The sequence below is a fragment of the Meles meles genome, chromosome 16 (genome assembly GCF_922984935.1).
Source record: "Meles meles chromosome 16, mMelMel3.1 paternal haplotype, whole genome shotgun sequence".
Taxonomy (NCBI): domain Eukaryota; kingdom Metazoa; phylum Chordata; class Mammalia; order Carnivora; family Mustelidae; genus Meles; species Meles meles.
The window spans coordinates 81,815,622-81,827,237 of NC_060081.1; the positions used below are offsets into that span (position 1 = coordinate 81,815,622).

The following is an 11,616-nucleotide window of genomic DNA, read 5'->3' on the forward strand; positions in this document are numbered from 1 at the left end:
TCATTTAAGCATCGGTCTTTAGCTCAGGTTATGATCCCAGTGTCCTGGGTTGGAGCCCCACATCAGGCTCCCTGCTCAGTGGGAAGCCTCCTTTTCCCTCTCCCTCTGCTTCTCCCCCTGCTTGTGTTCTCTCTCTCTCTCTCTCTCTCTGACAAATAGATAAAATCTTTAAAAAGAGAGAGAGAGAAAGACAGATGGACTCAGATGCCCGCACCTTCAGGGCATCCCTATCCTCCTTTTAGAAAGTAAGGTAGTGTGAAGACAGCTCCCGCCCAGTGAGAGTGTACCCAGAGAATTAACAAAGGTCGACCAGCCAGCAAGGAGTCCGGACCTGCACAAGAAAGGCCTTCTACTGTGCCCACAGCCAAGACTGGAAGGTTCTGGTGAGTTCTCAGCTGTCTCTGGCTGCACAGGCAGCCTGGGGCCTGTTATCGGGCTTGCAGGGCTGGGAGAGGTCAGCGTCCCCGGGGGCTGGCTGGGCTTGACCCCAGAAGTCACCCTCAAGGCCAGGTCCATCTAAAAGCCATCCACTGTTAGCTAAGCTTTTTGACATTAGGAAGTGGTGTAGTAGCTAGTTAGAAGACAGATGTTTCCTGGGGAGGCTGTCCCCACCTTCTTTTCGAGGACCGGGTCACCCACTGTCCTGTGACCACCAGCAGAGGTCAAGGTGGAGATGAAGTACGGGACCCGCAGTGTTGGGGAAGGTTGCGGCTGAAGGCGGTTCTCAGCCGCGTCCGGAATGTGCGGGTGCATGCAAAGAGGGCCTCCAACAGCAGCCGTCCCCCGGCCCTTAGAGAGGCCCCTGAGGGGGTGTTGAACTGGGGCCTTAGGGTGACCCCCAGTCATCTCTGAGTCCTGGTGTTTGGTGCTTTGTGCATGCCTCCCTCTAAGTGCGGGGAGCCCCTGTGCTTGCTTTTCATGGAGAGAACGTCACAAGACTAATGGGACAGAGTTCAGGCCCACGAGGATGGCCCGTTCTAGGACTCTCAGCACGCTGGAAAGACACTCCGGCCTCGAAGAGGCAAACTGCCCAGGTGTGGACTATCGGAGAGACACGGGGCTCTCCATCCTGTTCCCACAAGAATGAGTTCTGCGGACAGTCTGGGGGATCGTGGAAGCAAACCACCTTCCAGAGGAGCCTCTGATGAGGCCGCAGCCCCGGCCTCCACCTGCAGGGAGTATCCTGGGGCCTCTTCTGGGGAGGACTTCCAGGGGATCTTCCTGGGGTTCATCCTCATGGAGGGACATTCTCCAAGGAGGTGGGTAGACTTCCTCCAGGAGAGACGTCCCTCTGGGGGGACTTCCTGTAGGACGACACCCCTGCAAAAAGGGATATTCTGGAGACAGGAGCCTCCCGGCCGGTGGGCATCCTCCCGGTTGAAAATCTTCCTGGGGGAGCCTTCCTCGAGGGAATATTGTCCTGGGGGCATTCTGGGGACTGATTCTCTGGGATGAGCATCCGCAAGGGACATGCCCTGCATCTAGAGTGGGGGCGCTCCAGACGGCATCCCGGGAGCGCGTTCTCAGAGAGGAGGACTTTGGGGGAAATTCTCTAGGGGGAGGTGTCCAGGCGGGAATACTGCGGGGAGGGGGATATTCCGGGACGGATTCTCTCGAGGGAAGACACTCTCTACGGACAACCTCGGGGAGAAATCCTTCCGGGGGGGGGGGCATTCTCCCAGGGGGAAGGGATATTGTGGGGGGATCCTGCGGGGAGACCCCGGTGGGCAGCATCCTCCCGGGAGACATGGCCGCGGGGTTGGGGGGCGTCCCTCCGGACGGACGTTCGCGGGCGAGGGATGCTCTCGGAGCCGGGACCTCCTTCCGGCAGGCGGCGGCGGCGGCGGGGGCCCCGCCCCGGCCCGCCCCCCGGCCCGCCCCCCGGCCCCGGCCCGCCCTCCGGCCCGCCCCCCGGTCCCGGCCCGCCCCCGCGCTTCCTCCCTCGCTCACTTTCGCTTCCGCCGGAGCGCGCGTCCCGCGGCCGCCGGAGCATGGACGACCCGGACTGCGACTCGACCTGGGAGGAGGACGAGGAGGAGGACGGCGAGGGCCCGAGCGCCGGAGGCGACGAGGATGGCGAGGCCGGCGCCCCGGGGGACGCGGACGCGGAGGACGAGGACGAGGACGAGGAGGACGCGCGGGCGGCTCGGCCCGGAGCGCTCCAGGTGCAGCCCCGACGCGCGCTGGGGTCCCCGCGCCCCCGGGCAGGCCTGCCCGGCCGTCGCGAGGTGGGGGCGAGGCCCCATTCTGGGCACGCCGTCCTCCCTGGAGATCCGGCCTGGGGCCTGGCTCTCCCTCCAGCTGTCGTCCTCTCCCCCGCCCACAGCCCCCTCATGCTTCCCTCAAGACCCCCGGACACCCTGAGATCTGCCCGGACCTGCGTCCCCCAGCTCTGGCCCAGCCAGGGGACCTTGCAGGGAGATCCAGGGCCACCCTCGGATCCGTGTCCCCAGAGCCGAATCGTGCGCTGACACTTCCTCAAGGGGATGCCCTGGGCGCATTCTTGACTCCCCTCTCTGTCACCTCCCACCTCCAGGCCCGAGGCTCCGTCTCTGGGTAGATCCTCCGCGCCGCCCTCCCCTGCTTCCCCGGCCTCCCTGCCTCTCGGTGCTCCCCGCTTCTGCCCCACCGGCTCCGCGCCAGCCCGCCCCACCCCCACCTTTGCTCTGGGGTGCAGCGCCCACCTACCGGGGCCTCCCGCCTCCTTGGAGGTGGCCTTGGAGGCTACACGAGGTGGCCTGGCTGAGCCAGGCCTGCCCGGGAGGCGCTGGGTTACTGGTGGTGACCAGCGGCCGCTTACACTTGGGTGCTGGTTGTCCTTACCAGCTGTCCCTTTGTTACTACTGATTACTTGGGACCAGCAGTTGCTTCTGTCCCCACTGATTGTCATTACCATGGTGACTTTTGTTGCCACTGGTTACTCCCTGTCATTGTCAGTTACTTTTGTTGCCATTGATTTTCTCTGGTTACCACTGGTTACTTTTCTGTTACTAGTGTTACTCTTCCTTACCAGGGGGAGGATTTGCTGGGCAGCACTTCCTTCCCCGTGTAAGGACAGTGGTTCCAGCTGGGGTCCCAGGTGTTATGGGGGACATAGTGCAATAGGGGTCGCTTCTGGAGGAGAGCTTATTCTCGTGTCTGATTTCCAGCCTGCAGGCTCTCCAGGTGGGGGTTTCCCACTGGCACCCGAGAGCTCCGGCTCTTGGTGGCTCTCTCTGTTGGGGAGTGGTCAGTGAGAGGGACCCGAGGGGTCCTGGACCTGCCAAGAAGCCCAGGAGCCTGAGCATATCTATGGTGCTTGGGGCAGGCACCGTAGGAAATGGGCTGGGCCGTGGTCAGGGTCACTGGGCTGGAGTCAGAGGGCAGGAATCGGGCTCTTTTCCTGGGCCACATGCACACTTGGACGGAGTGAGAGGACCCGGCCCTTGCTATGGTCTCATGGGCCCGGCTCCTAAAGCAGTGCTCCGGCACCCCGGCCATCCTGTGATGTGCCCACGGTCCTCTGCCGTCTACCACTTCTGTCCCTCCTCAGGTCCTAATCCCCTCCCCTTACCCCAGCCCCCGCTCCCACCCCATCCATAGCACACCCCAGCTGCCCCAGACCGAGCCCTAGCATGGCTGTTTGGTGCTTTGCCCTGGGCTGTGTTTTCTGCGCACCTGCGGGGCTGGCCCTCTTGCGCTGACCTGGGGAGGCGCCTGGCTGGCCCCAGGGAGGAGGAGAAAAGGAAACTGGTGGTGGGCGGGGCCAGCTTCTGCTGAGTTTTGCTTTCTCTGCTGGCCCTTGGCTGATAGGCAAGAACATCAGCTTGCCCTGGTCTATAAATCGCGGATGGGGGCGCCCCCTGATCCTTGCTGGGGCTCAGAACCACTTGGAGGATCTTAGGGAGTGGGAATGGGGTGGTGTCCTGACCTCCTAACCTCCCTTCCAGTGCTCTTCTGCTCCTTCCAGGATCTGGGACCCAGGTATTTCCTGGCTCAAGCGGTCCCCTGTCATGCCCAGGAGCTTGATCTGTCTGGGCCTTTTCTCCTCGCCAGCGCCCGTGGGACCACAAGCCACGCTCAGCCTCGCTCATGCCTCCCACCCTGTAACAGGATGGGTCAAGCAGTGCCGACCTGGCGTCCGGGTCGCCAGTTCCCTTCCACCCTTCCCAGGACCCCGGGGTGCTTGGCCTGCCGTTGTAGGGGCCGTAGCTGTTGGAGGGCAACGAGGAGCTTCTGTGTCTTGCCAAGGGGGCTCCGCCACAGGACTGGAGGACAGGAGATACGGGGTCTGGTCTAAGAGCTCCGGGCTTGGGCAGAGACAGGACTGGTTCCCTGGGCCTCGGTCAATCATCTCTTGGTCAGACAAGTGTTTGGGGCCCCTCCTGGGGCTGTAGGCTGTGAGACCGCTGCCTTTGGGGACACAGCCTGGTGACAACTTGGAGCACAGTGCAAAGAGGAAGCAATGGGGTAGGTCCCGTGGGGGTCCTAAGGCTGGGGTGCAGGCAGAGATAAACAGCGGACATGGGGGTCGGACGTGAAGTTAGAAGTCGGGGGGAGGGTCTGTGTCCCAAGAATGTGCGGGTCAGCCTGGGCGTCCCGAGAGCCGGGGCAGGCGGCAGGGGCCGAGCAGCGGGCCGACCTCGCTGCATGCCCTCCTGTCCCCTCTGGTTTTGTTGATAGCTGACCGGTCCTTGCTGCCCTCACCATGATGGGGGCTCGCCAGGGGTGGGTCCTGCATGCTGGTGGGTCTCCCACGGGGGTCTCAGCCCCTCTCCTCTCTTCCCAGGCCAGGATGCTGGGGTCCCGGAACTGGCGAGCCATGCGGGACACACGCAGGTACCGGCACAACTACCCGGTAGGTAACTGCTGTCCGGGGCGCCCCCCCACCTCGCCAGCCCCCCTCGGCTCAGCGTCCTCCCACCTTCCACCCGGAGAAGGCCGTCTAGACCGTGTGCCCATCAGCACCTCTTCTTGGACGAAGTCCCACATCCCGCCTGGGGCGGCTGCTCCTTCCCCTGCTCCTGGGGTGACGGGGATAGCGGGCCAGGCTTCGGAGCCTCCACGCCCTGGCCTTTAAAACGCGGGGGCAGTGCCAGCCGGCAGGCACATCCACAAGGTCCCGCGTGCTGGGGCCTGTGCCGGTGGCATTCCTGTTGCCCCCACCCATAGCCCCTGCACCCTGACTTTCAGGCAAGCCCTGAGCCGCCTCCGGTGGGGAAGGGGAGCAGGGGATGGGGACCGCCAGCCCTGGGCCGCAGCGCGAGCAGGGGAAGGTGGTGGTCAGAGGGAGCTGCCGTCCTCGCCTGCGGGGTACCTGGGGTCCTCGCCAGCCCTCAGCATGTCAGAGGTTTGCGGGCCCCGGAGCAGAGGCCCCCTGCCCCGGCCAGGAGCGTTCCAGGGCGAGGGACCCTTGGAGGCAGCCCGTGTCTGGAGACGTTCCGACGGGCACCTTTCTCTGGCTCTTCAGGACTTGATGGAACGGGACGGCAACGGTGACATGCCAAACCTGAGTTTCTACAGAAACGAGATCCGGTTCCTGCCCAACGGTGCGCGCTTGCCAGGCGGCCCGCGTCTCTGTCCCAGCGGGGGCGTCCAGGCCATCTCCCCTCCACTGGCTGCCCCTGCTCCCGCTCCCCGGGTCCCCGCCGGTGGGCCCCAGGTTTCGGCCAGCCGCACGGCGCCCCCTGGAGGCCGCTGGGGGGACGCCCGGGCCCCAGCCCACAGCCTGTTCTCTGTGCAGGGCCAGGCAGTGAATAGGCCGCCCTAGTGGGGAAGCCGCATGTGTACGCTAACAAGGAAGAATCATTGTATGTTTTCAAATGGTTGGAAAAAACGTAAGATGGAATCCTGTTCTGTACTGTGAAAGCTACACGGAATTCAGGGATCAGTGTCTGAGACGTGCCAGGAACCCCCTCGCCCATGCTCTGTCCGTGGCTGCCTTCCCCCCACAGGGCCCCACAGGACCTGGGGCCTCAAGCATTCACTGTCTGGCCCTTTGCAGAAACAGCAGCTGCCCTGCCCGAGGCCAGGCTACGGGGTGGGGCTCTGCTACACGCCCCATTTGAGGTCAGATTCCAGCCGACAGGCCACGGCTTGGTGGGGGCAGTGAGGCCACCTTTCTGCAAAGACAGGTGTGGGGCTGGAACCCCTGCGTCCTTCTCTCAAGGAGCCTCCTGGGCTTTCCTGCCCCCAGGCCCAGCGTGGTACTCTCACCCGGGTCCACACTCAGCCAGCAGTGGAGGCCCCACGTCTACAAGGCAAAGAAATCAAGGGCTTTGGTTGGGGGAGTTGGTCACATGAGACGTATACAAGCTTTGGAGCCCCAAGGTCCTCGGGGGGGTGTAGCTTCCAGCAGCTCGGCACTGACTTGTCCCCATGGGGTCCCCAGGCTGTTTCATTGAAGACATTCTTCAGAACTGGAGGGAGGACTATGACCTCCTGGAAGAGAATCACTCCTACATCCAATGGTGAGTGGGCGGGGCCAGAGGGGCGGGGCTTGTGGAGCAGGTGCCCTCTGCCTTTCGCCCTCTTCCCCCGCCCCCACTGCACCACTGCTGTCCTGCAGTCTGTGTGTCCAGCTGCCGTGCAGAGCCTTTGAGGCTGGGAGCTGAACACAGACGTAGGGGACAGGCAGAGTGGCACGCAGACTGGGTCCCCAGTCCCAAAAGGCCACGTGGCCCTGCAGAGCCCCTCGGACGCTCGGGGTGGCAGGGTTCTAACGTCCCTGAGTTGATCCTTGTCAGCATGGCAGCCTTGGGGACCCTTGACATTGCCCCCCAAATCTGCTGTGCATTTGAAGATGGCATGGTTGGGGCCTCTCCTGGGCATACAGCATTGTGGGGAACAGCTCTGCAATGTTAAGGACAAGACAGAAAGAAGAACGAAAGAATAAAGAGGAGGGGCGCGTGGGCGGCACAGTCAGTTTAGCGTCCCACTCTCGGTTTTGGCTCAGGTCAGGATCTCAGGGTCATGAGATCGAGTCCGCAGTTGAGCTCTGTGCTCAGCAGGGAGTCTGCTTGAGGATTCTCTGCCCCCTCTCCTGCACGCTCTTGCTCCATTCTCTCTCTAAAAATAACTAAATCTTTAAGCGAATAGAGGACAGCTTGGAGCGCCCTGCTGCGCGTGCACGCTGAGCCTCCCGTGGCCATGCTGCCCCTGCCCCGCACCCTGGTCCAGAACAGCCTCCCCCCCACCCCCAACCCTCCTGCCCTCGCCCCCTGGCTGTGACTCGTGAGAGCCCACGACACGGGTTCGTCCAGCCGGACCATCAAGAGCGGAGCCTTGAACCCCGAGAGGCTGGCGAGCACCTGGCCCATGGCGGGGAGCCCGTGTTTGCCGCGATGGGACCCGTGCCGCACCCTCTCCCACAGGCTCTTCCCTCTGCGCGAACCGGGAGTGAACTGGCACGCCAAGCCCCTCACGCTGCGGGAGATTGAGGTGAGCGGCGCCGGCTGGGAAGCTGGCCTACCCTCGAGCCTTTTCCGTCCACGGTTCCTTGCCTCTGCCCCCCGGTGCTCCCCACAGGCTTCTAGAGAAATCTGATTCTCTTCAGCCCTTTGCCTTAAGTCAGGGAGCCCAGGGCCAGGGCTGAGAGCAGAGTCATGGTGACAGGGGCTTTGTCACGCCCGATTTGGGCTGGCGCAGGACACCTGGAGCGATGGCAGGCTCTGGGGACCCGAGGAGACTGTGTCTCCTGCCATATGCTCCCCCCTGGGAGCCCCCTAGGCTGTCCTGGCGGCTGGCAGGATTCCTCTGGGAGCTGGGGCAGATGCCTCTGGCCCCAGTGAGACCTCGTAGCAGCTAGAAGAAAAGTCACATTCTGAATTCTCGTCTGAGTCCAGGCCGGTAGATGGACCGGGGCCTGAGGGAGGCAGCGGTCAGCCCGCTGTGCCTGCAATGGCCCCTGAGCTCCCGCTGGCCTGCGGGGGGGGGTGGGTGTTCCAGGCATTTAAAAGCTCCGAGGAGGTCAGGGAGCGGTTTGTCCAGGCCTACGAGCTCATGCTGGGGTTCTACGGGATCCAGCTGGAGGACCGGGACACCGGGCAAGTGTGCCGAGCACAGAACTACCAGAAGCGCTTCCAGAACCTTAACCGGTAAGGACTGGCCCTCGCTCCACCCCAAGGGAGGGGGATGGGGCTGTGCTAGGTTCGTGGCAGGTGTGGGGAGCACTTTGGGGGAGGAGGGACTGCAGGGGTGCTCTGGCAAGTGCCTAAGGCTCTGAGCACCGTCCTTGTTTGCAAGGTGGGGGTGGTCCCAACACTGGGGGTGTGAGAACCCAGAGAAAGTCAGTTTCTTTACCTGGGCCCTCACCGTCCACCTGGGTGTGGGTCGGGCTGTAGGCACGGGACCCCTCACCCCTGCCGAGAAGCGCTGGGTGGGGAGGGAGCAAGCCCCCCTGCTGGTGGGTAGCAGGCCCGGTGCTCTAGAGGGTCCCTTGCTGCCGCGCGCCGGGGCTGGGGGCAGGGGAGGTCGGTTCCGCGGGGCCGAGGGGCAGCAGCCTTCTAGAAAATACATCGCAGCCCCCACCTGCACCATCCGGAGCCCCAGGCCATTTTCTCCGGGGGGGGGGGGCGGAGACCCCCGGGGGCCAGCCCGGAGGAGGACAGTCCTGGCCCCCCCCGCCAGCGCCCCTCCGCTTGCCCCCACCCCCGCCCCAGGCACAGCCACAACAACCTCCGCATCACGCGCATCCTCAAGTCCCTGGGCGAGCTGGGCCTGGAGCGCTACCAGGCCCCGCTGGCGCGCTTCTTCCTGGAGGAGACGCTGGTGCGCGGGGAGCTGCCGGCCGTGCGCCAGAGCGCGCTGGACTACTTCGTGTTTTCCGTGCGCTGCGCGCGCCAGCGGCGCCAGCTGCTGCGCTTCGCCTGGGAGCACTTCCGGCCGCGGCGCAAGTTCGTCTGGGGACCGCACGACAAGCTGCGCCGGCTGCGGCCGGCCGGGGGCGCGGGGAGCCGCGGGGAGCCCCTGCGCCAGGCCGGCGCCTCGGGACGGACCGGCGGGCAGGGGCGGGCCAAGGGCGGGGACGGCGCGGCCCCCGGGGCCCCGTCGCTGCCCGACGGCGCTCTGGCGGGGGACCAGGAAGGGGAGGCGGGGGGCCGCGGGGAGGAGGACCCGGAGCCCCCGAGCCCCAAGGAGAGCAAGAAGAGGAAGTTGGAGGCCAGCCGGCGGGAGCAGGCCCCAGGGGAGCCGGGCACCCAGAGCGCCTTGGACGTGGAGAAGATTGCCCTGAACCTGGAGGGCTGCGCCCTCAGCCAGGGCAGCCTTGGCGGGGGGTCCCAGGAAGTGGGCAGCCAGGCCCCTGGGGAGGCCGAGCAGCCCGGGCTCCAGGACGCGGGGGCCAAGGTGGCGGAGGAGGTGAGGAAGAGAAGGAAGGTGGATCAGGGCCCTGGGGACGGTGCCTCGGTGGGTGGCGATGGTGGGGACAGTGGGACCAAGAGGCCAGTCCCTGCCCAGCATGGCGCCATGCCAGGCTGCCCTGAGGCCCAGGAGGGTGAGAATGGGGTGGAGGAGGCAGGCTGGGCAGGGCTGGAGCCGGCTGCCCCTGGGGGCTCAGCCACCGCAGGACCGTGGCTAGATAAGGAAGCTGAGGTGGGGCCTTAGACCAAACCCAGAAACCCTTAAGAGAAGCGGGTGCCCGTGGGCATCCTGGCCGGGCCACAGGTCCGGGGAGCCCTGTTGCCATCTGCCAGCAGTCCTGGCCTCTCTCTGATGGCCACTGTGGTGGCCACCGCAGCTGCTGGAACGCCAGGACTTCGAAATCCTGACCTCAAACTCCCCTCCTGCCGCCGCCTCTGTGCCCTGCCCCCTGCCCGTCTTTGTAAATTGGCCTTGGGGGGGGGGTCATTTTCTTAGTCTGGTGCAGAGGCCTTTTCTGAATAAACTCATTTGACTTTGAGCGTTTGAGCATGGCCAGCGGGGCTGTGGGTGGCCAGAGTCCGGGAAGGGGCTAGTTTGACCTGTGGTACTGCTCCTTGGGCTTCTGCCCCTTGGGTGCAAAGTGGCCTAGCCCAGCTGTGGCCCACTTGGCCATTGTGAGCACCCGTGGAAACAGCCATGTGCAGTCCCCCGAACACATGCGTCTGTCCTCGGCACCCTGACCACACAGCCTCCTGGGCCCTCTGGAGCTGGGCGTTTGGTCCCATGGCTGCCTCTTGTCACTGGTGTAGGAGAGGGTCTGGGACTCGTGTGCGGTCTCCTCGGGTGGGCTGAGCGGGGGGAGCAGCAGTTTGACGGGGCGCTGGGTCTGGAGGAGATCTTTGCCTTCCGTGGTCTGGGGTGTGCTGTGGTGCCTCAGGGCCAGCTCCCCAGCGTTCTCCGTGGCTGTTTCCTCCTCCCTACCCTGGTAGCCCTACGCACCACACCAGGACCCCCTTGGCCCCTCTGACTGTCAGGGACGGGGTGCACTCCCTGTCCTCAAGGACCAGTGGGCTCTCAGCCAGGCTTTGTCCCCCTTGGCCGGGGTCCCCCTCCTGACACACTGGAATTTCTCCATCAGCACCAACAGGGCGAGAGCCCTGCAGAGGGCTGCACGCTGGCCTTTGAATCACTGAGGTGACGGGAGTCACAGCTCTTCTAGGAGGGGAGGGGCCCAGTCTGCTCTGAGTCACCGGCTGTGATTTGGGCTCCGTGAACCGTTAGCTCCTGTCCCGGTGGGAGAGGTCGGCAGACTGGCAGTCATCTTGGGGGAGGGCCAGCCCCTGAGTTAACGTTCCCGGTGCTGGAGCTGGGGCAGGCTGTGTCCTGTGCTGCCGACGCTCTCCTGCCCCCTCCGGTCTGTGGGAAGGGATGGTCCCTTGGTGCCTGAACTCAGTTTGGCTCAGGGATGGAATTTCTACCACGGAGGGGCGACGACGTCACAAAGATGAGGGGGGTCATCCGACACTGAGTCCTTAGCAGCCCCCCCACACACACACCGAGCCCCTAGTGGTTCGATGGAGAAGCTTGAACCCAGGGTGGGAGGAAAATCCCATTGGAACAACCCTAGGGGAGTGTGCCTGTGCTCAGCAGTGGACCTAGAGACTGGCAGGCAGCTCTGGCCCGCCTGCCCCCCAGACTTCACGGAGAGTGATGGCCTGAAACAGGGGTGATGCTTTGGTTCTGCCTGGGGGTGCCAGGTGTGAGGTCGTGACCCACTCGAGCCCACTGGGGCTCAGCTTCCAGGCAGGGGCAGCTCCCCAGGGAGAGGGGCTGTGTGGAGCCAGGGACCGGTTTGGGGTGAAGGCTGGAGCCAGACTTCAGGCTCCAGCTCACTCCCTTGACCCCTTGACCGAGCTGGACTTTCTCTGAGTCTGATCCAGGAGGGGGGGCAGGGAGGAGGGACTGAGGGGGGACTGGTGGGGAGGAAGTCTTGCTCCCCAGCCTGTGGGCTTGTGGGGGGGTGGATGGCTGCGGCGTCTGAGGATGTCCTAGGATGACCTGAGCTCTGCTGGAGGGCGAGAGCTTTCGAGCTTCTCTTCCTTCCTTGACAGAATTCACACACCCCCAGGTGACGGAGTGAGCAGCCTGCACCCAAGCGGTGAGCTGACCCGAATCTGTTTGCTTCCCTGCACTCTCCCTTTCCTCTTCCACCCGCTGGTCCCTTGTGAGCTGACGCCCCGCACAAGTCCCGGGTTCGCACCCACGGGAGTGGAGTCG

The 11,616-nt window shown here is 64.5% G+C and overlaps 1 protein-coding gene across 2 annotated transcripts; it reads left to right on the forward strand.

Moving 5' to 3' along the window:
- The first annotated feature begins 1,951 nt into the window (after positions 1-1,951).
- OGFR (opioid growth factor receptor) lies at positions 1,952-9,877 on the forward strand. Of its 2 annotated transcripts, none has more exons than XM_045981401.1 (7): positions 1,952-2,165; positions 4,769-4,837; positions 5,450-5,528; positions 6,371-6,449; positions 7,353-7,419; positions 7,927-8,075; positions 8,640-9,877. In XM_045981401.1, the coding sequence occupies exons 1-7, from the start codon at positions 1,992-1,994 to the stop codon at positions 9,580-9,582; spliced, it is 1,560 nt and encodes a 519-aa protein (XP_045837357.1). In that variant the 5' UTR covers positions 1,952-1,991; the 3' UTR covers positions 9,583-9,877. The 2 variants fall into 2 exon arrangements, with proteins under 2 accessions (XP_045837357.1, XP_045837358.1); XM_045981402.1 differs by having other exon boundaries at positions 8,005-8,075.
- Positions 9,878-11,616: the final 1,739 nt, after the last annotated feature.

Excerpts from the sequence above, each read along its gene's own strand:
- OGFR (XM_045981401.1), top strand. The coding sequence starts at position 1,992 with ATGGACGACCCGGACTGCGACTCGACCTGGGAGGAGGACGAGGAGGAG. Across the intron at positions 4,838-5,449 it reads GGTACCGGCACAACTACCCG|GACTTGATGGAACGGGACGG; the intron begins GTAGGTAACTGC and ends CTGGCTCTTCAG. Across the intron at positions 5,529-6,370 it reads GATCCGGTTCCTGCCCAACG|GCTGTTTCATTGAAGACATT; the intron begins GTGCGCGCTTGC and ends TGGGGTCCCCAG.